This window comes from Acanthochromis polyacanthus, chromosome 11, assembly GCF_021347895.1.
Source record: "Acanthochromis polyacanthus isolate Apoly-LR-REF ecotype Palm Island chromosome 11, KAUST_Apoly_ChrSc, whole genome shotgun sequence".
Classification (NCBI taxonomy): Eukaryota; Metazoa; Chordata; class Actinopteri; family Pomacentridae; genus Acanthochromis; species Acanthochromis polyacanthus.
The window spans coordinates 38885210-38911597 of NC_067123.1; the positions used below are offsets into that span (position 1 = coordinate 38885210).

Consider the following 26388-nt stretch of genomic DNA (forward strand, 5'->3'; position numbering starts at 1 on the left):
TCATTTTCTGTCTCGTTCTTGTCATTTTGTGCCTCATTTTTGTCATTTCGCGTCTCATTTTTGTCATTTCTGTCTCGTTCTTGTCATTACGTGTCTCATTTTTGTCATTTTTTGTCTCGTTCCTGTCATTTCGTCTCATTTTTGTCATTTTCTCTTATTTTTGTCATTTTGTCTCATTTTTGTCATTTTCTGTCTCGTTCTTGTCATTTCGTGTCTCATTTTTGTCATTTTCTGTCTCGTTCTTGTCATTTCGTGTCTCATTTTTGTCATTTTCTGTCTCGTTCTTGTCATTTCGTGTCTCATTTTTGTCATTTTCTGTCTCGTTCTTGTCATTTTGTGTCTCACTTTTGTCATATTGTCTCGTTTTTGTCATTTTGTCTTGTTTTATCATTTTGTGTCTAATTTTTGTCTTTTGTCTCGTTTTTGCCATTTTGTGTCTCGTTTTAGTCATTCTGTGTCAAATTTCTTATTTTCATTGTATTCTTCATGTAATAAACCTTTAGTGATACCAGACATCAAAATGAGCAAGAAATTGAAGAAAACAAGGGCAGTCTGATCATTTTTTCAATGACTGTATAAATAGAACAATCTGCTCAAACAGAACAAAAACATTTTCAATACAGATTTTATTCCTGTACAATAAATTACAATCCATGTTTCCATGCTCATTTGGTCTGTTGGTTAAAATCAGTCCCTTCTTCATGGTCTTCATGTAAACATCAAGGCACACGTCCACCTCCTCCGTCTTTCTTTCCAGCGTCCTCCTGAGCGTCTTAGTGGGTGTAGAGGGAGGCGGTGAAGACGATGTCCCTGCGGATGGACAGCGACGCCTTCTCCATCTTGCTGCCCAGGACCGAGTCTCCCACAATGCGGGCGGCCTGACGGACCTCCTTCAGCACCTCGTCCAGCCGCTGGATGCAGCGGACCACCGTCCCCTCCTGGACGTCCGTCAGCAGGGCGATCTCTGCGAAGGGCTGGGACACAAGAGGACGAGGTGGTTTAGAAGTGTTCTAACCAAACTATCGATAAACTGTTAAATCTGTAGAGCAAAGGCAGGAATGTTTCTAACAGCAGTAAAAACAAGGTTTATAGCAATTATCAACCTGGTTGAATATCAGGCCGATATTTGGCATTTTCCCCAGTTATCAGTATTTTTATTTTTATCAATCGACAATTGATAAATTAAATGTGCTACTTCATTTATCTGTAATCGATTGATAAAATATAGATACCGATAATTGGGGAAAATGCCCGATATCTGGCCGATAATTGCTGTAAACCTAATTTTTAATACACTTCACTTCACTTACAGAGTGTCTTCTAGGAACAATGCCCAGTTCATCCTCACTTTTTTCAGGTTATTTTACAGCTGCCCTCTAACTTAGCCGCTAGACGTTAGAATAGCATTAGCCACTGTGAGAGAAAATATTTTCTTGGTTTGTTTTTCTTGTTTGGTTTTTGCTGCTTGAGAAACAGTCCGAGACCAGACAAGAGAGAGGAGGCTGCTTCACATCTGGAGTAGCATGTTTCATTTATCAATAATAGGTAAAAATAAAAATACAGATGCCGATAATTGGGGAAAATGCCAAATATCAGTTCGATAATCGACCAGGCCGATAATTGGTATAAACCTAGTTTTTACTGCACTTTACTTCACTTACAGAGTGTCTTTTAGGAACAATCCTCACTTCATCCTCACTTTCATTCAGGTTTTGTATTTTTATTGATCGATAATTGATAAACGAAAAGCGCTACTTCAAGTCTGATGCAGCCTCCTCTCTCTGTCTGTCGTCACTCTGTGGTCTCAGAAATGTTTCTCAAGGAGAAACTGCAAAACCTGAACAAACAAAAACCATTGCCACAAACTAGAAAATTAGCTTCTCTCACAGTGGCTAAGGCTATCCTAACAGCTAGCGGCTAAGCTAAAAGGCAGCTGTAATATAACCTGGGAAAAAAGTGAGGATAAAGTGAGGATTGTTCTGATAAGACGCTCTGTAAGTGAAGTAAAGTGCAATAAAACCTAGACTTATAGCAATTATCGGCCTGGTCGATTATCGGGCCGATATTTGGCATTTTCCCCAATTATCGGTATATGTATTTTTATCGATCAAGGACAAAGTGAGGATTGTTCCAATAAGACAGTCTGTAAGCGAAGTGAAGCGTAATAAAAACTAGGGACAAACTGATTATCGGCCGAGTCGACTACTACTGTCTTACATTTATCCTCACTCTCATTGTCAGCTCTTATTAACATGTAATCTGTATCTTGATATAATATCTGGATGTTGACATCTAGCTGTAAGGAGGTTCTCTCTATCAGGAACATGTTCTGATCTTAGTATGCACATCAGGCAGGAACCAGAGGAAGAGCAGGTTACCCTGACATCTCGCTGGCTGGATTTAAGTGGATCATGTTCTGAAGGAAGCGGCCAAACTCCACAGATTTAATTTACACTTTCCTGAGATCTGATCGCAGCTTGAGTCAAACCACCTCCTGACAAGGTACAGGCGTCTGTCTGATCCCACATCAGCATGGTTTGCATACATTTACACCTGCATTAAAGGGATAGTGTAGTTTGAAGTGGGGTTATGTGAGGTGACTAACTGCTTTACGATGCATTAACTGAGACGGCTGTGCGATGTAATACCGAGTGCAGATCGGACAGACTTATATGTGGAAAATGGGAGTTCTAACGCTCAGAAAACTGTTCCGACATCGAGATAAAGCAGTGTGAATATTCTGTAGCTTCAAACTCACCAGAGTCATGTAAAAAGCACGCTAAAATCAATCCATCAGAGGTCAAAATAGACTCTGTAAAGATGCTTTGAGAGCCACAGATGACAAACTAGTACATCTCAGAAAATTAGAATGGTGTGAAAAGCGAAGATTTTATACATTGGAGACTCATTACATATAAAGTGAAATAATTTAGGCCTTTTTCGCCATTTTCTTTAGTCAACAAAGCATCTACTGGAAGACTGAAGAGAGATTCATGAGTCAAAACTACTATCAGATGGTGCTGACTGTGGTATTACTGTGTTTGGTTCTTGATAGGTTCTTTTCTATTCTAGTAACTTGAGATACTGTAAGGTATAATCAAACTAAAAAAAGACTTGGAATATTTCACTTTACATATAATGAATAGAAAATATGTAAAAGTGTAAAATCACCCGTGGAGATGGCTCAGGTCTGGACTTTATCAACTCCAACTCCCTCCTCTATGCTGACGACACCATTATTTACTCCATTGGCCCATCACTTCACTGTGCTGCATCTCCCCTTCCCCTTAGCCTTACTTCAATCCATTCAATTTCAATTCAATTCAATTTTATTTATATAGCGTCAATTACAATCAAATTGTCTCAAGACGCTTTACAGAACCCATATGCCTGACCCCCAGAGCAAGCCCAAAGGCGACAGTGGCAAGGAAAACACCCTTTTAACAGGGAAGAAACCTCGAGCAGAACCCGGCTCTATATAGGGGGGACCCATCTGCCTGCTGCTGGAGGGACAGAGGAGGGCAAGGGGGAGGGATGGGAGGAGAGGGAGGGATGGGACAGCAAGGAAAATACAACACACAGGAGTCTGTTCATGACCTTCGCTTGCGCCTCAGTTCCATGAAAACAAAATGTTTGCTATTCAACCGGAAAAAACGGTATCTCCAGCCCTCCAAAGATCACCTGTGGAGATGGCTCAGATCTGGAGGTCGTCAGCTCCTACAAATACCTTGGTCTCTGGCTGGACTCTTCACTCTCTTTCATTCCCAACATTAATATTCTACAGGCTAAAATCAAATCTAGACAGTGTGTTTCACCCTTGCTGAACTGGTTCCTGATGTGTTTTATCCTCTTTCTATTGGCTAGCAGTATGTTTCAGCCTATAAAACCGACTCCAGTATGTTTTAGTCTTGTTATATTGGCTCTCAGTATGTTTCAGCCCCTTTACACTGGCTTCTATATATTTTGTCCTCTTTTAAAAACACCAGTTTGAGCTATGCCAGAACCTCTGATCATCGCTAAGGGTGTACCTCAAGGCTCCATCTTGAGCCCAACTTTGTTTCCCATCTACATTAGTGATGTGGCCAAATCTATTGATGCCTCCTGGATACACCTCTACGCTGATGACACCATTCTATACTCCACTGGCCCATCAATTCCCTCTGCTGCATCTACCCTTCAACTCAACCTTACTTCAATCCAGGAGTCTGTTCATGACCTTCACTAGCGCCTCATTTCCAAAACAAAATGTATGCTATTCAACCGGACAAACGGTGTCTCCAGCCCCACATCAATTTATGCTTTAGTATTTTTCTAAGACATTTTACTTCCATATAAAGCACACTGTAACTCTGAAAAATGCTTTGCTTGCACGTGCCATATCTACAAACTTTATGATACAGTCTTTGAAATTGGTCAACTACGTCTCGACACCTTCATTTTCGTGCCCTGATCACATCTATATGCCGATATGACGTCAAACCTCACCATGCCTCTGGCCCAGCAGTACACCACCTCCGTCAGGCCGAACTTGAACTGGCCCACGAACTCCTCAGCTGTCTGATTGATCCCACATTCCCTCTGCAGCTCCCCGATCCGCTGGGCCACCGACAGCACCTTATCGATGCCCTGGAAGGACAAGGAATGAACAGATGAACGACTGGACGGGATAAAAATGTTAAAAAAAACAACTGTCTGACACGCACATTTCAGTTTTACAAGCTGCTCCTTGCTTCACATTAACATTGTGACCTTGTCATTTATGTCCAGGAAATCTGTTCCACAAACTGTGCTGCTGTGTTTCGGCTGTTTTTTGACAGAAAGCCTTAGAAATCGCCACTTAAGTCATGATTAATTCAAGCCCTCATAAAGCACTTTCATGTCGGGCAGCTCGGCACACTGACGCAGCAAAGGAGGATGAGTGATTTACTGGGTGACGGGGATGACTCAGGTGGAGTGTTCTTGTTGTCCTTTCTGCAGGATGTTAGGCTTCAGATCTGAGTGACTTTGTGGGTGAAGTCTACACAGTGTGTCACACCATGTCCACTCGCTTTAACCTTCCGAGCAGTTTCTGGCCATTTTACTCGCTCCCGTCACATTTTTACTCACTGTGTGTTCATTTTTCACCTCAATATGAACTCCTGCACCTCTATGGAAACAGACCAACCACAACTAGAAGGAGAGAGGACTGAAAATGTATTTTGTGACGAACAACAAAGCTGCAAAATTAAAAAAAGAAAAATGATTAAATGAATGAAAATGAATGAAATGAAACATCTTAAATATTTAACTAGTGCTGAAATAATGAACTGATAACTGGCTAGCTGACCAATCATGGAGTAGTATCATTTAGGACTCATATTAGGGAAAATTTTAAATAAAAAACCAAAGCCAATAATTAATTCCACGTTTTCAACACTCAACACTGAATGTGTGCAGATAAAACATGTTGATAATCAGCTAGTTGATCATTTACTGAACAAAAACTTGACATCAACACTGATAATTAAAGAAGACATTCATTATTAAGTGAAACTTAATTAAAATGCTGCAAAAGTCAAAATAAAAATCGCCATTTCCCAGCTAAACGTGAAGATATGCAGATATCCTTTCATGCACAATGAATGACTTTTTGATATTTTTTTCGGGATTTTTAAAAACTTTTATTAGATGAAAGAGCAAAGAAAGCCACAAAGGTCACCACTGGGACTCGAACCAGCGACACTGGGATGTTGTGGGTTTTTGAAAGCTGAGGCGACAAAATAAACACTTCAAACACGTCGCACTGGATTTTGGGAAGTTGTGATGAAAACTTTTACGTGCGGAATCAACATTTACATCATTGTCAGTAGTAAATGGAAACGTTTCATAGTATAGAGTTTTAATATGTTTAATTTGTTTTCATAATCTGCTTTGTGTAAAATCTAAGAGTGTTTGTTATGTGACTACTGGTTGAATGCTCAAAGAAGTGCAGAATTTAAATTTCTTTACAGAATCTGGTTGAATCCAACAGTTAGCTTTGGCAATTTGTAAATGAGACCTGTAGAATAAAGTGATTTTAATGAAATATCATGATTTTAGGCTCAGATTTGGATAAGTTTTGTGACTCAAGGACTGTCAGAAAGTTGAAAATCTGTTTAAATAGTGTACTTTGGAGGACTGTCGTTAAAGATAACACGTCTTTCAATCTTAGTCCCAACTTTGAGCTTCAGATGGTTAATTTTTATGCTTTTCATGACAAACAAGCGAAAACCTACAACTTCTTCCTCACCTCCTGAAGCGTGTTGGTGATGTGCGGCTCCACCTGAGTGTTCTGGGTAAAAACCAAACAGGACAGCAGGGCGGCGCTCTCCTCCGGCGCCAGCGGACTCAAGACGTTCTCGAACAGCAGCTCGGTCAGCAGCAGCTCGTGGCTGCTGATCTGACAGGCGACTCGGCCTTTGAGCTGCACGGCTCCACCGGCGTCGACGTACTGAAGAGACTGGAGGACCTGAAGGAGACGAAAACCTCAGAGTGTTTGATCAAAATCAGTCAAGATGGACTCAGATATACTCATCCTTCTCTTTAAAAGCGGCTCTGGCTCTGAACCAGCTGTTACAGGCCGATCTCCATCTTGTCTTGCCTGAAAGTCATGGAGATTCCAGCTGTTTGTTGTTTTCTTTTATTGTTTTTCTTCTCTCTTGCTTTCATCTTCTCTTTCTTTTTCCTTCCTTCCATCTTCCTTCCTTCTCCATCCTTTCTTCCTTCTTCTGCCTTTCTTTCCCCTTTCTTCCTTCCTTCCTTCTCCATCCTTTCTTCCTTCTTCTGCCTTTCTTTCTTTCTCCGATCTTTTTCCTTCTTCCTTTCTTTCTTCCTTCCTTCCTTTTCCTTTCATTCCTTCTCCATCCTTTCTTCCTCCTTTCTTTTCTTCTGTCTTTCTCCTTCTTTGTCTTTCCTTTCTTCCTTCTTCTACCTTTCTCCGATCTTTTCTCCTTTTTTCTTCCTCCTTCTACCTTTTTTCCTTTCTTTCTTCCTTCCTTTTCCTTTCTTCTTTCATTCCTTCTCCATCCTTTCTTTCTTGTCTTTCTCCTTTGTCTTTCCTTTCTTTCTTCCTTCCTTTTTCCTTTCTTCCTTCCTTCTTTCCCTCCCTTCCTTTTCCTTTCTTCCTCCTATCTTTTTTCCTTTCTTTCTTCCTTCCTTTTTCTTTTCTTCCTTCTTTTCCCTCCTTCCTTTACTTTCTTCTTTTTCCTTTCTTCCTCCTGTCTTTTTCCTTTCTTCCTTCCTTCCTTCCTTTTTCTTTTCTTCCTTTCTTCTTTCCTTCCTTCCTTCCTTCTTATTTATTATTAATTTTCAGCCAGTCTCTGTGACAGAAACCCAGTGGATCCAAACCTTGATCCTCTGGTGGTATTCCGGCAGCAGACTCAGCGACTGATCCGACACCAGGAATCTCAGCCGCTCCAACTCGTCCTCGACACTCATCCTCTCCTGAACCCGAGCAAACTGAAACGCAAACAGAAACACCAGCGTTACTCCGCCTGACTGTACAGCAGCACTTGACCCGATTTCAGTGAAACGCCGCGTCGTATTTTAGAAACGCCGCTTATTGCTGCTCTCATTTCCATCACACAGGAGCATCTCGGTTCATACAGAAGCCCGCTGAGGATAATTACTGCAAAGGAACAGCTTGCATTGTGCCGTGTGCTGCGTTGACCATCGATTTCTAATAGCCACAGTGTTGAATTCAGACGCAGGAAGGTGAGAATGTACAGCGATAAGAGCAGACAGAGTGAGTAAGAGCTCGTTATCCTGCAGCAATGAGGAGCTTCATGGGTGTGAGTCAAGCTGAGCTGCAGCTATGAGCCTATATGTTTAATTATAGAAAGCATCTTATCTGCTCAGTGATGCTGCCACGACAACAGGCCAAGACAACGCAGAGGCTGCAGAGATCTCAGGATGGAGTTTGATGTTAATATAAAAAAACAGAGGAGAGATGATGGAAAGATTAAAGAAAACTGGTACCGAAATGAGAGACGGCATCAAAGAGGGGACAACTGTGAAATAAGAGTGTTATGTAAGAGTTTGATGGTAATTAGCTGCATAAATATTCAACCGCTGCACAAAAGGGATCTGATGTCTTCATTAGAAAACACTGAAACACTTGTCTTATCGTTTGAATTTGAGGAGCATCTCAGAAATATAAATAACTCAGAAAGAGTGCTTTCTTGGAGGACGAATCAGTGATTGAAAATGTGAACAGCAGCAGCCGTGAATCCGTGACTTCAGAAAAGATTAAACTGATTTACTTTCTGTTCTGGAGACTTAAACAGAACCACCCTGTCCACAAACCTCTGAACATGAAAGACAAGCTAAAGAAAAACAACCAAAATGACGAAAATCAGAGAAAAAGCATCAGATTATTGACTTTCTGACGCTCAAATGGAACAAAAATGCCAACAAATCTAAGCCTAAAACTAGAATACAACATGAAAATCACTAAACTGTACATTTAATTTAGAAATCAATAGTTTCTTTAACTCATTTTCTGTGAAAAAAAATGAGAAACAAAAATGACAAAAACATGAGACAAACAACAAAATCAGACTAAAAACAACAAAAACGAGAGAAAATGTTACAAAAATGAGACACAAAATGACAAAAGAACAATCTAGCGTTTTACTTTCGGATCCAAACAACTTGTCATGTTCTAGAAATGATTTTAAATTTATAGTTTTACTAATTTACAATCTGCAGTTAATGTCTTCTCTGTAATTTTTCCACTTTGAGGGCCGGATTGGACCCTCTGGAGGACCACTTTTGGACCACGGGCCTCATGTTGGACACCCCTACTACAGAATCAAATTAAAAACATAAATAGTTGAATGTAAAGTCACCATTTTTTCCAGTGATGATACCACTGATGGGCATTTGGAAAAATGTTGTACAGGCTGATTCCATTTTTTTTTTAATTTTCGTAAAACAAATAAAGAACTCAAGCTCTGATTATCTTCATTTTGTTCTGATTTATGGCATTACAGGTGTAGCATGCAGTTGACACATGCATTCATCTTAAGATTAAATGAGTTCTGATAACTGCAGAACTTGTTTTGTTCCGGTCCACAACATGACTGCTACCTGGACCACACAGACGCTCACCTGTTCTCCAAAGGTGGGTGAGTGGATGCAGGTGAACTCCTTGAGGCTGTCCTGCAGCGCTCGGAGCCTCATGGAGCCTTCCACCACTTCCACGCTCTTCAGCCCGAGGTCGTTCACGGGGTCCAGGGTCGCCATGCCGCCCGGGTTTGCCTCGGCCAATCGCAGCAGCTCCTGCGTCGCCGTGGAGATGGCTTGGCCGGGAGGGTCGAACCTAAAAGAGCAGGATTTGGTGACGAAAACGGTGAGAAAAGAAGACCGGAGAGAAGAGAGAAGGAAGTGCTGAGCAGAATGTGACAAATGCAGAAATACAACGGTTTAAGTTATTATGGAAACAATCACTTATTAATCAAAAATGACTGGAAATCACTAAAATGTCAACTAAATAACCGTCTGAATTTAACACCAACCACCTTCTAATGAGCTAAACAATAATAAAATGAGCTGATTCAGAAACAGTTTGGACTGTGTTCTAATCTAATCATGACAGATATTCCTTTTTTGCCAATATATCAAATTTTATACGGAAAATAACACATTGTTAGCCTAGCCGCGCTAGACCCATGTTCTGAAGGCACAAGGGTCTAGGAACGCTCGACAGGGAGGGAGGCGGGCTAAAAGGTTGTCTTTCAAATCACTCTGCAGCAATTGGGTAGGTATACAACCAGTCAGCGCAACGAATAGGCTGACGTAGTTCCTAGAGCGCCGGCGGATTGTGGCTAAATCCCATTAGCTTCCCAACCAGCGGAGCCAACTGGTATATTAAGGATTTGCCATATCCCGTCGGCATAAGTCCAAATACGTCTTTCTTCTCAATGAAACACTTCAGTGCCGTCCTTTGTTTATCTTTCAAGTTGAATTTTAGCTTCAAATCTTTAAGGGCTGTGGCCAAAGCCGAGTCCAAAGATAACTGTTTATTGTTTCCGGTTGTTTCTGTCAGAATCGTCGCGCCTCTGTCGTCACTTAGTTACGCCCGCCTTCTGACTCTACACTTCATGGTGATTGGTCCGGCCAGTTTTAGGAGAATCCAACCTCGAGCCTTATGGAGGGTAACTAGACCCACCCTGGCAGAGAATTAAATGCGTTGCCGTGGGTTGTCTAGCGCGGCTAGCCTAATACATTGTATCTGTGTCCAAGAAATCACTTTCCACTAAGTTCCCCGTTCCAAAAACACCTCTCCAGGAAGTGTGTTCATTCCAGATCACATGACCTGCTCATTTGGCTTTTTCTGGTCATTTTCAGTCCATTTTGTGGGCATTTCAGGCATTTTTGTGGCAATTTTAGGTCTTTTTGTGGTCATTTTGTGCCTTTTTGGAGCCGTTTTCAGTCTTTTTTTGACAATTTAAGGTCTTTTTGTTGTCATTTTGCAATTTTTTGTATTTATTTTGTGTGTCTCTCATCATTTTGTGTCTTTATATGATAATTATCTGTCCCTGTGATTCATTTTGTGTTTTTGTGTGGTCATTTTGTGTCATTCTTTGTATCATTTTGTGCATTTTTGTGCCTGCTTTGTGTGTCTTTGTGCTCATTTTGTTTCTTTTTTGGTCCATTTTATGGGCATTTTAGTTTTTTTGTGGTCATTTTGTGTATATTACTACGATATGTTTAGAGATAACTTTCAATTTCAATTTTACTCGTTTGTATATATAATATTTAGAAGAATCTTTCTGTAAAAATGTCATGTGGTGTTTAGTTATGGGCGGCCATGTTGACTTTAGGCCTGAAAACAGCAAAAATGTCAACTACGATACCCGAATCTTTCAAATTCATCAAGTTCTGCAATTGCTCCGTAGAGCTACGACTCGTCAGAAACTTTACGAGGCTCCTTTAAATGAATCCTTACAAACTTACACCGTCCTATATTAAGCAAAGACATCAACAAGAAATGCGGACGTACTTGAATCGTGGTTGTTGCCTCTTGTTGTAGTTGTCAATGATCCTGTCTGGAATCACTTTGAGGGTTTTCACTGTGATGGCCGTGATGTCCTGAAGCTTCAACTTTTGCACCGTGTGGCTGCAGGACCCTGAAGAAAAATGAAGGAGGAAAAAAAGAGTCAAACTTTCTGCAAGTCGGTGCAGAAGCAGCAACACCGTGGACTTACCCTCAGGTACGAACAGAGCCGTGTTGTAGAGGTGAGGCAGGGCGGCGTGGCCTCTTCCGTCTCCTTCCTCGTTGCCTTTCTCGCAGATAACGAGAGCCGTGAAGGTGCGATTCACGGAGTCGTTGGACACCTGCCACAGAGGAGGCAGATGTGGGAACAGGAAACGCAGCGGCAGCTCAGTTTAGCAGCGCTGATGAGTCGGATTCTTCTCACAAACGATGCACATGCAATCACCTGTCCAGGTTGAGTGGATGTCTACTCAGCAACCTTTACTTTATTCTACTTTGGAGTGGAGTTTGCTGACAATAAATATCCGAGGCTTTCATCAGGGTAAATTCATGGTGCTGAGTCTCACAGACGACCCAACAAGAGTCTGATTCACTTCTTTTCTTTCTTTTGTGACTCAGCAGCACAGTGGGTTTTATTGACGCTGCTCTATTTAGCAAAGAGACACAGAGATAGAAATAAATGAGCAGGAGTCAGACAGTATGAGGTGCTACTCAGCTCTGAAACCCAACAGAAGTCAAGTATCCAGCCAGGCGCTGACGGCAAAGTGTCTGAATTATAAGACGCAAGTTTAATGAGACTCTGGGAGGGAGCAGGTTTCCATTAAAGCAGGTGAGTTATAACAGGTTGTTGTAGGAGGGAAACATGCATAAACGGAGCTTAGGTGTACTATCTGGGTCCCCTCTGTAGCTCTATAAACATACTTAAGATGGCTGATAGAGGTAATGAGTATTAGGGCTGCAACTAACGACGCGTCGACTAGTCGTCTGAGCACGATACGTCATCAAAAGCGGAAGTGAGAGCGCAATGCAACAGAAATCAGCGTCCGACCGGAGCGCGGAACACAGATGGAGATCGGCGCTGCATTGTGCATATATTATGTACGCACGATGCAGCGCAGACATCCGCGATCTATCGTAAACACGGATGTCAGCGTTTACTATACAGCTGTATCTAAACACGGACCTCCACGCTGCATCGTGCATACATAATATTTGCACGATGCAGCACCGATGTCCGTCCGTCCGTCCGTGTTCCGCGCTCCGGTCGGACGCTGATTTCTGTTGCATTGCACGCTCACTTCCACTTTTCATGACGTATCGTGCTCAGATGATTAGTCGACACGTCGTTAGTTGCAGCCCTAATGAGTATTCAGTGATGTAATCTTCTATCTTCTATCTCTGTAGTGTATTGAACTGAACTTGGAATTATGTTTTGTAAAAGCCAAGCGTGATCACTCCAAACACACATGAGCACACACCCACCTGCAGGATAACTCCTAAGGCGTTGAGATGCTGTTTGTTGTTCACCACGATGACCCGCCCCACAGACAGAGCTTTCAGGCCGTTCACAGACTCCAGAATGGCCCTCTGGAACAAACACGGTGATGCAGACGATGAAGAAGCGGCCGGTCGAAGCTGAAAGGATCTGATCTCGTATTTAACGTACCTGCAGGGCTTCTGTGGTGGTTCGCAGCTCCGTCACCGTGTGGTAGTACGGCAACATGTCGGACAGCTGGCCTTCAGCGTGCAGAGGAGCCAGGGTGGACAACGTCTGCTTCAGCTGGATGATCTTCTTCTCATGGGCCTGAAGCAGGAGGAAGATCAGGACAAGGAAAGGGAAAGACATCTGTCAGCTGTGTTGAAGAAATGTCACTTTTAGTCCTTGGAAGTTTGCTGTAGTGGGTGTTTATTGGTATTCTGGCATACGGTGGGGAACAAAAGCCCACCAAGAACATTTACAGAGGCAGCTGAGGTTCAAAAGGTGGTTGAATCGAGGGGTCCGGCAGACAATAAGAAACAGCAACAGATAAAATAAGTGTGGATAACCGTGGGAATGGAATGAAGGAGGCGACACTAGAGGTATCTGTAGCAAAAGATGTGTTATTTTCTTCATCATGACTTAAAAAAAAAACTTTGAACCTACAATACAGAAGATCGTGGGAGGGAGGGAATGTCGCAAATTAGGGGGGGGGAGTTCATCTTAAAAATTGTTGAAGAAGAAGTGCTTATAATTTGTTGCATCACTGTTGTTTAATTGTTCCATGCTTTTCTTTTTCTAAATAAAAATAATTGATCACAAAAAAAAAAAGACCCAAAAGAGCAAAAACAGAAGAGAGATCAGAGGGAAATAAAAGGCAGCAACAACAAAAGGAGAACAGAAAACCGAGACTTTTTACTGATTCTAGCAGTTTTTAACAGCCTGCATTGTTGCTGGGCTGCACAGTGTCGTAGTGGTTAGCACTTCCGCCTTGCAGCAAGAAGATCTCCGGTTCACATCCCGGCCTGGGATCTTTCTGCATGGAGTTTGCATGTTCTCCCTGTGCATGTGTGGGTTTTCTCCGGGTACTCCGGCTTCCTCCCACAGTCCAAAAACATGCTGAGGTTAATTGGTTACTCTAAATTGTCCGTAGGTGTGAATGTGAGTGTGATTGTGTGTCTGTATATGTAGCCCTGTGACAGACTGGTGACCTGTCCAGGGTGTCCCCTGCCTTCACCTGAGTCAGCTGGGATAGACTCCAGCACCCCCCATGACCCTAGTGAGGATAAAGCGGTGTATAGAGAATGGATGTTGCTTCTTAAACCTCTCTAAACCACAGACTCTGAATCTCTGCAACACATTAACACACAGCTTTTAAATCTGATTATTATCATTCTTTGTCACGTTTAAAGTTATTTAAATTACATACTATGCAACTTTTCTCATTTTCCGGTGACTAATTTCACATTTCTGCACGCTGAAAGCATTTCTGTGACTCATAATTCTCTGGAATTTCCCTCTGGATTAATAAAGCATCTATCTATCTCCTACTGACTGGCAGCATTTTTAAAATCTATATCTTCACTGTTATGCACTGGAACTCCAGTCAGACTCCTTGTTTGTACAAAAACCTGCTTGTCAATGAAACACTCCTGGTTGTGATTCTGACTAAGCGTTTTTTCTTTTCTGCTGGAGTTCGTTACCTGAGTGTCTCTGTGGCTTTCAGAGAAGCTCCTCCTCATCATGTCGGTCACTCGGAGAGCTTCGACTCTCAGCAGGTTGAGGATCATGGTGTAGGTGAGTCTGAACTGGGACTGGAGGACGGTAGGTTTACCCTGAGACAGACAAAGACGGGGGATGTGAGCACGGAAATGGCATTTATTTGCAAAAAGACTGACTGACGACAACGTGGACTCTTTCTGGAGAGTTGTCTGATATTTAACAGAAACCATCGATGTGATTTCTAAAAGTTAGGAGAAGTTTCTTTCACTCAACTAAATTAACCCTTTGAGCTCCAAAACTAGCCGGCATGTTTTAAAAGATTTGCCAAAATTACACATATTATCACGAGCAGAAACTGTAAAAACAGGAAGAATCATCAGATTTTCAACTTTCTGACGGTCCTCGAACTCATCATGTGTGACTTGTGGTTCTGTCTGAAAGTTTCAATCAAATCTAAGCCTAAAAATTCATTAAACTATTGTTCAAAAGCACTTTATTCTATATATATTTAGTTAAAAACTGGCCAAAACAGCAAAGAGCATTGAGGAGAAAAGTGTGGAAACAAACTAAAATCATATATAGTATGAAGAGCCATCATTTTACCCCCAGTATCAGTAACAGAAACTCAACTTCTCGGTGTTTCTTACTAAAAATAACTCTGTCATACTGCAGAGAGATTTCTAAGTTTTCTCTGCTTTTAACCATGTTTGTGCTGGACTTTATGGTGCAGTGAAAAATTAGCTCCAAGTGAGTAAAAATGTGACAAGAGCAAAGAAAGAAACAGAAACTGCTTTCAGTTTAAAAGTGCAAAGATGTGCTGGCTTCATATCGTGTGATTTAAGAAGGGAAGGTTTTTACAACTGACTATTTCTAGTTGAGTATAAAGTAAATCTTTGACTCTCAAAAATCAACATTATCAGCCTCAAAAGTCCAGCAACACTTAAGAAAAGACTACAGCAAAAAAAAAAAAACATGAAATAATTCTGCACCATCTGTAGAGGAGGAGGCTCTGGCTATAACTGCATTTAGGCGAGAAGATAAAGCTCCTCTCAGAGGAAAGAAAACAGAATAAAAGGAAAATGATTTGTGTTGCAGAGCTTACTGAAATCAAAACGCTTCCATCCAAACTGGCACAGAGGAAGGCTGAGTTAAAATAGCCCACTCAGCCGTGTAATTAAACGTTGAATGAATAACTCGGCGTGCTACACCTTCTTTGAATCCGAGCCAAAGCAAACAAGAGGCCGATCTCCTCTGCAGACATCTGGAGGTGGTTACCAGGAGACCAATGAAAGCAGAATGAAATGTGATCCCAGGTGAAGCACCGCTGTGGTTTCTGAAGCCTCACCAGCATCATGACGTGCAGATCTGCCATCTCGTGAACGCCGGCTTTGCAGAGGATCATGACCGTCCCCGTGGCGTCCAGACCTCTCCTGCCGGCTCGGCCCGCCATCTGAATGTATTCACCTGAAAGCAGAGTTCAGCACATGAAAGAGAAACCAGAAACACTGCTGTTTTTCCTCAACTCCAATTCATCCTCGGAGATGAAAGAGAATGACAAATGTTGGTTCAGATGAAAGCGAGGAAAGGCAGACAGGAAGCGTCAGACCTGGCAGCAGGTTTCTGAAGCCGGTGCCGTCGTGTTTCCTGATGCTGTCGAACACCACGGTCCTGGCGGGCATGTTCACTCCCATCGCAAACGTCTCGGTGGCAAACAGCACCTGAGAGACGGGAAGACGAGAACACAAAGCACTTATTATTCTTGTGACTAACACTGCGGCACATCTAAGTGGGACATCTTCTGATTTAAATAAATCTTCCCGTCTGACTCACCTTGACGAGACCTCGAGAAAAAAGCATCTCGATGACCTCCTTCAGGATCGGAAGAATCCCGCTGTGATGGACGGCGACTCCTCTTTTCAACAGGTCCCTCATGAGCAAGATCTAAACGAAGGAAGTCTCCAGCTGCATTACTGTATTCTGCTCTTTTTGCACAGATAACACAGAAATAAATCTAAGTGTGATCACATGCAGTCGCAGACATTTTAGTTGCTGTTTTTCCTCCTTATTCATCACTCGTCTTGTACGCTACCATTCAAAAGTTTGGGTCACTTAGAAATGTATTTATTTTTCAGATAAAGGCAGTTTTTTTTTCAATAAAGATAACATTAAATGAATGGTAAATCCAGTGCAGACATTGTTAATGTGATAAATGACTATTCTAGGTGGACATTTTTAATGGAATATCTCCATAGGGGTACAGAGGAACATTTCCAGCAACCATCACTCCTGTGTTCTAATGCTACATTGTGTTAGCTAATGGTGTTGAAAGGCTCATTGATGATTAGAAAACCTTTGTGCAGTTATGTTAGCACATGGATAAAAGTGGGAGTTTTCATGGAGAACATGGAATTGTCTGGGCGACCCCAAACTTCTGAGCAGCATATGTGTATATGAGCTTTTAACTGTACTTCTATTGTGCTTTTATGACAATGAAAGTTGTATATTTTAACAGCACTTTGCCTGTAAAAACCCACCTTGGGACAAGAATTAAAATTCAGCAATAGCTGTAAACTTTCTGTCTTTCTATAAAGACAGAATCTTCTTCCTATCCTTCTGTTGTGATGAACACTGTACCTCGGGGAGCTGTTGATGCCAGACGATGATTAAATATTCACATAAAAGAAGAAATTACAACTCAAGCAGAGCGCCCCATCGCTTCAGAAAGAAGCCTGTAATAACTGAGCTCCTGCTGACTGTCTTTACCTGAGGCAGCTGCCGGTCTCCTCCTCGCAGTCGACTCAGGCTCTTCTGGAAGAAGGAGTGGATCTCGGCCTTCTCTATAGACGTCGTCAGGTCCATGGAGTCCAGCGACCGGGCGTTTTCGTCACAGCGAGTCCGGGAGAAAGTGAAGGCGACGACCGGCGTCTGCTGCCGCTGGGACAGGAAGTGAAGGAGGGTGAGCCACACCGCTCGGTCCTGGAGGGAAGAAATGCAGAGAAGGATAAGACCCAGAAACTCCAGGATGGTGTTAAACGGCAGAGAGACGACAGAAGGGAATCATTACCTGACTAGCTGAGGTGTTCTGAGATTTGTTTTTGGTGCCAAACGATTGGGCGTGTTTGCTGGTGCGCTCCTTCTTGGCATCGACAGCTGCGTAATACCTGAAACACATCTTCCTTCATGAGAAACAGCTCAAAATACCAAATGAAAACACCTTTTCAGACGTGCGATGTGGAACATTGTCAGCTTCAAACAGAGCTCACTTTTCACGACTTCATTCTGACATAAAAAAACACAGAAAATCAAAGTACGCACACAAATTTGTCATTCAAAAAACTGAAGTAAATCAGTCCTGAGTGAGGTAAAGGACAGAAAACATACCTTACTGTGGTGCTGACTGACGATTACGTGCATCATCAATTAATCTGGTGACTGATCTCTGTCTGTAATGTAGTACAATAACATGGAATCTTTCTGGAGAGTCGTCTGATGCTGCTGGTATTTAATAAACTCAGAGGAAAGAGTCCTAAACAGCCGTCAGCAACAAACCTCAGCTCCTATTAATATCGTACAGGGAAGAAAAACTGCTTATGTTCATTAATTATTGGTGAGTATCATTAATCTTTAAGCTGTTAGGGTCTATTTTCATTGCAGTAAAGTTTTACTTTCATGGACATTTTGATTTGTGTGTTGTGATTTTGGCAAACAAATCTTTCCGTGATGTTTTAGGACGAATTTTCTTGCTAAAATGTGAAAAAAATGCTTCTTTTAAATCACTTTTTAAAACCCACTTTTACAGATCTGCTTTTATGTGAGGTTTGCTTTTAGGTTTAATTAGTTTTAGTGTTTTATTCTGTTTTTGTCCTGTTTATTTTAGATGTTCTCTCTGGTTTTATTTTACTTTTAGCTGCCTGGTTCTTTGGTGTGATGTTGTCTCTCTAATTCTTTAATTCTCTAATTTTTTTAACTTTCAATTTTAACCCTCAATCTTGTTCTTTAATTTTCAACCCGCCGAGTTAGGCTGTTTGAGTTCCGTGCTAATGTAGCTAATTATTCATTTAATTTACTGTCATTTATAGTATTTATTTTAAGTGACTGCTCTGACTTGTCTCCTATATCTTCATTGATTACTTCTTCTGTGTGCCCATCTGATAAGGCGATGGTTCAGTCATGCAACTTTTCCAGAAAAGTGACCACGATCCACGTCTAAAAGGGGGTTTTACTTATTGAAATGCCGTACCCTTTAGTGAGGAAGTTTCCTGCGGCGTCCACCAGCAGGAACATCTCTTTCTGGGTCTTGGTGCTGTTTCCGGTGTACAGATAATGCTCCAAAGGCACCGGTCTCTTCACGGTGCTGATCACGTAGATGTGCCTCTTCTTAATGCGACTGGGGTTGAAAAGTGATAAGAGAGAGGTTTAAAGACGACAAAGACACAACTGATGCTAGGAGCTCAGCTTTCAGCAGATCTGTGCGAGTCTGAGGACTATAAATAGACGCAGCCTCTGTTCTGTTTTGGCTGCACCTACCCGATCCACTCGCTAAACTCCAGAGCGTTCGGCACCGTGGCGCTGAGGAGAATAATACTGACGTGATCGGGAAGCATAATCAGAACCTCCTCCCACACAACCCCTCTCTGAGGAAAACAAACAGGAGATAAACAAGACAATTATTCTAGCCATTATCAGACAACAGGAGGAAAACGTGTGGTGGACTTCCTCTGACCTCGGCGTCGTTGATGTAGTGAACCTCGTCGAAGATCACCCACTCCAAGTCTCTGATGACCTCTGAGCCGTTGTAAAGCATCGACCTGAGAGACGACAGCGAAAGACGGGAATCTAGAAGCCGTATTTAATGAAAATGTCACTAATAATTACAACAGAGGAGTGTTTTGAGTGCCTGAGGATCTCTGTGGTCATGATGAGACAAGAAGATTCAGGGCTGAGCTGCACGTCGCCCGTCAGGAGTCCAACGTCCCCGAAAGTGTTTTTAAAGTCTCTGAACTTCTGATTGGACAAAGCCTTGATAGGAGACGTGTAGATGGTTCTGGAAAAGACCAGGGAGAGAATCAAAATGGGAAAATGGGAAATTTTGACACTAATGAGACCCTTGATTTCAGATAAATCTGTCTAAAAACTAACAACATGTAAAGAAAGTCAGCTACTGATTCACACATCATATCTATATTTTACCTAGAAGCTGCAATCTTACTCTATTCTTTAAGCCCTTTATCTTAAAAGTCCCCTTTAGAACCAGTTTCATTATATATTTTGTGTTTTTACGACCCGTCAACATGCTCTTAATCTTTATGTAAATATAATTTAAACTGTTTTATGTCTGTCAGCGAGCTTTTCCTGGTTAAGACTTAATTTTCCTAAAAAAATAGGACCAATAAGAATGTTTCAGATTAAAAATATTTCTTTCGAAAACGAATAAAAGAGTAAACTTGGGTCCTATATTTTTTTAAAAAGGCACTATTTTTGACATCAGCAATGACAGTAAGAACAAATGTTATCGTCATCATCATCATCATCATCATCATCATCATCACGGCCACATCAGTGATCCAAAAAATAACAGAAAACTAAAGAAATAACTCTCTTATCTCTTGCTGCTTTCTTTAAAGTCTTTCTATATTCAATCCATTGAGCTGCTTCTGGAGAACTTTACAGTGTTTGACTTTAGTACCACCCAGTGGTCGTGTCAAAAGTTAAGATGTAAAGACTGAGCTCAGCTTCATTCATCTCCTGTTGGTTTCAGGTAAACATTAGGTAGCCATAGAAACCCCTACAAGGACAGGTCTATAGCAGTTTAGCTAAAACTGTTAACGGCCACCATTTAATTTTAACACATATGTGACAAAGCATCTTTCATCCTGCCCTTGTTGTTCATTTATAGTAGAATACATTTACTGTTTTATTTCAATGTCTGAGTATTTGTCTTGAATTTACCTCAGGATTGATAAGGCATCCATCCATCTATCTATCCATCTTCAGAAACATCTCAAAGCAACAATAAAAGTAGAGTCCATGACAGTGACATTATGGTATCTGATGCATTTACACCTAATTTCTTGCGTCTTTTGTACCATCTTCTAACTTCCTAGGTGAGCTAACAGCCGCCTTCAGCCGTTCCTGGAACAACTCGCTGAACAGCTGTACGTTTATCCACACGGGGAGGCCGGAGGAAATTAATTTGCACCGACAAACACACACCTCGTCATGTGTTTCTGAGAGAGAGCGATGGCGTACTCGGCCACCACCGTTTTGCCTGCTGATGTGTGCGCTGCTACAAACACAGAGTCGTGAGCCTCCAGCCTCAGCACAGCCTGTTTCTGGAAGACGTCCAGCTCAAACGGCCACTGAAGCAGAGCAGGGCAGAGAAACACATCGGTTAGCGCCGGATGCTCGGCCAAAGAGCAGTGATTCATCACAGAGACAGTAAATAAATGAGGAGGTGGCAGGGAGTGTGACGTTCAGAGACCAACAGGCATATTTTTAGCTAAGTGGATGATAACTAGAGTCCCCACCTTGAAGGCTGGGTTGGGGATGCGTTTATAGAAATCCTCACAGGGTGATGTTACGTCCACAGGAATGGCCCACTTCTGGTTCTCCTCTGGGTTTTCTTTTGGCTTTGATTTCTCCTCTTTTCCTTTCTCTACACGAGTCGAGGATGATACAGCATCCTGAAGACAGGAGGAGAACAGGACCTCAGTACAGTATAGTCCATCTATCTATCTATCTATCTATAGTCCATCCATCCATCTATAGTCCAAATATCTATCCATCCATCTATAGTCCATCCATCTATCTATCTATCCATCTATAGTCCATCTATCTATCTATCTATCTATCTATCTATCTATCTATCTATCTATCTATCTATCCATCTATAGTCCAAATATCTATCCATCCATCTATAGTCCATCTATCTATCTATCTATCTATCTATCTATCCATCTATAGTCCATCCATCTATCTATCTATCCATCTATAGTCCATCCATCTATCTATCTATCCATCTATAGTCCAAATATCTATCCATCCATCTATAGTCCATCTATCTATCTATCTATCTATCCATCTATAGTCCAAATATCTATCCATCCATCTATAGTCCATCTATCTATATCTATCTATCTATCTATCTATCTATCTATCTATCTATCTATCTATCTATCCATCTATCTATCTATCCATCTATAGTCCAAATATCTATCCATCCATCTATAGTCCATCCATCTATCTATCTATCCATCTATAGTCCAAATATCTATCCATCCATCTATAGTCCATCTATCTATCTATCTATCTATCTATCTATCTATCTATCTATCTATCTATCTATCCATCTATCTATCTATCCATCTATAGTCCAAATATCTATCCATCCATCTATAGTCCAAATATCTATCCATCCATCTATAGTCCAAATATCTATCCATCCATCTATAGTCCATCTATCTATATCTATCTATCTATCTATCTATCTATCTATCTATCTATCCATCTATCTATCTATCCATCTATAGTCCAAATATCTATCCATCCATCTATAGTCCATCCATCTATCTATCTATCTATCTATCTATCTATCTATCTATAGTCCATCCATCTATCTATCTATCCATCCATCTATAGTCCATCTATCTATCTATCCATCTATCTATCTATAGTCCATCTATCTATCTATCCATCTATAGTCCATCTATCTATCTATCTATCTATCTATCATCCATAGTCCATCTATCTATCGATCTATCTATAGTCCATCTATAGTCCATCTATCTATTCATCTATAGTCCATCTATCTATCCATCCATCTATCTATCTATCCGTCTATAGTCCATCTACCTATCCATCTATAGATCTATCTATCTATCTATCTATCTAGTAATAAAACAGAAACTTTCCAACAGTGATACGTTGAGGCACTGACTGGGGAACAAACAATTAAACCTAAACACTGACTATAGACTTCAGTGCTCAGCTGCCTGCTGACGATCACATGATTGTGATCCTACGACAAATCCATTTTCTTGTTCTAAATGGAAAATTATGCAGATTTGGTGCGCATTCACGAGTGAAATATGGAGTAGTTAGTGTCAACTGTAAGCTGAAGAAACGTACTTTAACGGATATAAGTTATATAAGATGAAGAAATAAGTGAGCTACCTTGATGCCCAGGTCCTCCAGACTGTTTGTTCTGGGTAGTTTAGGTGTTTCTTCCTTTCCTTTGCCTTCCTCATGCTCCTCTTCCTCAGGTTGCAAATCGGTGATGTCCAGCGTTTCCAGAAGAGACATGAGATTGACTTCCGGCTTGGCTACTTTGGCGTCTTCAAGATACGGATTTTAAAAAAGAAAAAAATTAAATCAATACCCCTAAAAACCATGTAGGAGTTCTTATTAAACATGAAACAGAATGATATCTAACCTTTGTCGGTGAAGTCCATGCCGGTTTTGAGCCCAGGTGGAATTTTCAGTAAATCTATGAGAAAAGAAAAAGAAGATTTCAATCATAAAGAGCCGAAAAGAAACAAGAGAATCTCTGACATTGTTCTACAAAGATGCCGATGAAAATGTAAAATAAATAAATAAATAAATAGATTACCATTCTCAAAGTCTATTTCCTCCTCCAGCTCAGATTTCTTCTTGATTTGGTCCAGAGTGAGTTCCTCCATTCCTCCTGTAAAAAAATCACAACAAATATATTCCAAAGAAATGAAAACACTTGACTGGCAAACATCTAAACTAAAGAAAGAATGCATAGATTACTAAAGATTTTTATTTTTGAATGACCAAATCTCACCGGGGAGGAAGGGGTAGTTGGTGTTGCTTCCTCTGAGGCTCTCTGAAGGAGGTCCAGGCTGTCGCTGTAACGACAGCGAGTTCTTTGCCGACAGGCCGGTGTTCTCCATCAACACCTGCAAGTGAAGGAAATAAGGAACAGACCTGAGACATTATAGAACAGGGCATCAGTAAAGTGTCTGCCCTCAAAACTGCTCTACTTTTTAAAAAAAAAAAGGAGACTAGATTTGCCAAATACAGGCGACAGAATCAGCAGCTGCAGTGTTGTAGTTTGTGAAAAGGCCAAAACGTCACCTCTGTGAAGTCCAGCAGCATCCCTGTGGTCGGATCTCTGACGACAGAAAGTCCAGAATGAAGCGGCGACGTGGTGCAGCTGAGCAGAGAGTCGACGTTAACATTTCTCTGAGTCACCCTGGAGAAGGAGGCAACACAAAAACTACATCATCTGCAAATAAATGTCATCAACTGTTCAAAATTTAAGATAAGATCTATTTCATTCATCCCGGAGGAAATTATTCTGTCAGAATACGATGAACAAAGGTTAGTGGAATATACACAAAAAGAAAGAAATAACAAAGTACAAAAAGTAAGTTTCTAAAAGTGTTTGTGTCTAATGTGTGTAAACTGACTGTATACTGATACTAAAACCGAGAAAGATTACAGAAAATGAACTGAAGTAAACAGATGCACTGCACTAATAATTAGAACATCCTGTAATTGTCTCTTTTTGATAAGGATTGATCTACACGATGTAAAGTCATTTTAGAGTTTCCAAACAGGCATGGAATGACAGATTACAGTTCCTTAATTATTCAGTCAAATCAATGAATAGTTCAATAGAGCTGTAACTAACAAGTACTTCAATTGTCAGTTAATCTGTTGATTATTTTCTTGAATATTTTTTTAATTTGTTGGTGCATAAAATGCAGAACAGTATTTCCCAAAGTGACAGCCTTCAATGTCTTGTTTTGTCAGTAACCCAGAGATGTTCAGTTTAATGCCACAGAGGAGGAAAATATTCACCTTTAAGGAGCCAGGCTTCGAAAATTTAGAGCCTTAAGCAGATTAACTGATTCCCAGAATAGCTGACAATGTATTCAAAAGCTGTAAACTAGGTGGTTAATTGTTGCAGCCCTATAGGTCATGGATCTCTACCTTCAGGTTTTGTTTTAGCAGCAGAAACAATGAGAAAATCAACAGTCACACGTACTTGAGAAACTTCTGGAAGGCAGCGTCGGTGTCGTGTATCGGAAGCCATGCAGGGTCCCGTAAAAACCGTTTCTCTACTTCTGTCTCCAGGTTCAGGCTGGTGGGAGGAAGGCCATGAGGGAGCTGAGCAGGAGGAAGCCAGATATTCAGTAAAAGACACAGAAACCACAAAAACACGACAGGAGGTTATGCCCTTAATTACATGATTAGTATCCACTGTCTGCTAAAAGGTAAAATACAAGAAGTCAAATCCAATATGACTGAAACAGTTAGGAGAACAGATTTTATCAATGCACGTGGACAAAATATACATGTTATCTTTTAACAAAAGGTCTAAACAAGAGTGGAATGTAAATAATAAAATATTAATATTAAGTAGAGTCACCATTTTTACCCAGTATTTTAAAAACAAGTGAGAAAATATTATGCATGTTGATTCCAGCTATTTTTTTTTCAATTTTTGTGATTCAGTCTTTATAGAATTGTATGCAGTTTTCTTCTATTTTTATGGTTTATAACATTCTACCTGGTTTGTACGACACATGAAACATCTGTGAGTTAACTCTACTTCTAGTCAATGTTGTGCTATTTCCATAGAGCTGCAGGATTTTATGTTGCAGGGGAAAAGTGCAGAAAAAGGCTCAGAAATTGCTTGGGGGAGAGAGAGTTAATAAACTTTTGAAAGCCAAATCTTTTATAAGCAACTGACATCGCAATCCTTCATGAGACAGAATGGTTTTACTGGATGAATGAATCAATGTTACAGTACAATAATTTCATTTTGTGCATTCAGCCAACAAAGAATTATTATACAATCTTACAGTAACATTCTTTTTCTCACAAAAAAGAAAAGAAAAATGAAAAAAGCTCTGTAGCCAAAAAAGGAACAGGCTGAAGGTGAGGCTTATTTTGCCTATCCTGTACAATCCATAAAATAACCCAGAATATCAGTAAAACAAGAAACAAAAGACAAAAAGAAAAAACAAAACAAGATTTACTCCAAATTATTCTTTGTAATCATTTCACGTCAGTAATTTTCCCTTTCAATGCTTTTTTGAAACTCAACAGAGATCTACACAGTTTCAAATCATCACTAAATCCATCCCATAATATAACACCCAAATATTAAACACATCTGTACATAACATTAGTTCTCACATTACCTTTTTCAAACACACCCAGCCCTCTTAAATGAAACATTTTTTTTCTCTTACTTTAAAAAATTGTGGAATACAGTTGAGAAGACTTTTATTCTTCATTCGAAATAGTATTTCTAATGTTTTTAAGTCCACAGTATGTAAAGATTTTAAGATAGAAGACTCTATAAATAGTGTATTGGCAGTTTCATGATAGGAGGCTTTATTTATTATTGTAATAATTCTTTTCTGGAGTTTAATTGTATATTATATGTTCTCTATGTATTTCCCCAAACCTCAACACAATATGACATATATGGCATTATAAGTGAGAAATACAATATACGCAGACATTTCTTGTTTTCTTGTACTCACTGTGCTCTGTGGAGGTAATGGTTGGCCTGGTATGGGGTGTGTGATGAACTCAAACCTGCCTGAGCATCCCATCTCCAGCAGGGACAGCGACAGGTCCATGGGGCCCGCAGGGGGCACATCTGCAGAAACAACAACAGTGTGAATGGACTAAAACACAGTAAAGATGATCCAAATCCACACAGGCTGCAGCCAGACAGAAGTGTCCTTCAAGCTAACTCAACCATCTGACTGTATGTGAGCAACAAAGACCGAACATATATGATTAGAAATACTGGCTAACTGTCTGAATATGAAGTCTGTGAGCATGAGAGTGCTGAATGCACTGGTTGACAGAAAGCTGGCTGCTCTGTTAGCCACATCATCACAAACTACGCCAGCAAGACCCGTTAGCTAAAAGAAACGTATTGTAATTACATGTAAATATTTAAGGAGTCGACGTGACATTCAGTAAATCATAACTTACTAATTCTGTCCATGGCCCCGCACAGAAGTGAAAGCTGAAAGTTGCCACCAAGTAGCTGCTGCTGTCGACTCGGAAGTTGCTAAAATCGGAAAGCGGAAGTTGCTAGCAAAGTGAGCTAGGTGGCGCCGACAAAGGAACAAAAAATAACTGTATAAGTGCTAGTAATTTTCAAAAATCTGTATTA

At 40.8% G+C, this 26388-nt stretch overlaps 1 protein-coding gene across 1 annotated transcript; it reads right to left on the reverse strand.

The window, feature by feature from the left end:
* Positions 1-607: 607 nt before the first annotated feature.
* Positions 608-26320, reverse strand: skic2 (SKI2 subunit of superkiller complex). The gene is made up of 29 exons (XM_022217181.2): positions 26205-26320; positions 25742-25860; positions 24232-24353; positions 23316-23433; positions 23023-23137; positions 22825-22899; positions 22648-22701; positions 22389-22549; positions 20744-20899; positions 20430-20575; positions 19114-19260; positions 18940-19024; positions 18744-18850; positions 18457-18603; positions 17281-17377; positions 16980-17192; positions 16047-16157; positions 15823-15934; positions 15562-15680; positions 14198-14329; positions 12684-12821; positions 12500-12604; positions 11229-11358; positions 11024-11150; positions 9130-9340; positions 7366-7476; positions 6269-6487; positions 4486-4626; positions 608-974 (listed from the first exon to the last, which is right to left on the reverse strand). Exons 1-29 carry the CDS (start codon positions 26215-26217, stop codon positions 774-776), a joined length of 3732 nt encoding a protein of 1243 aa, XP_022072873.2. The 5' UTR covers positions 26218-26320; the 3' UTR covers positions 608-773.
* Positions 26321-26388: the final 68 nt, after the last annotated feature.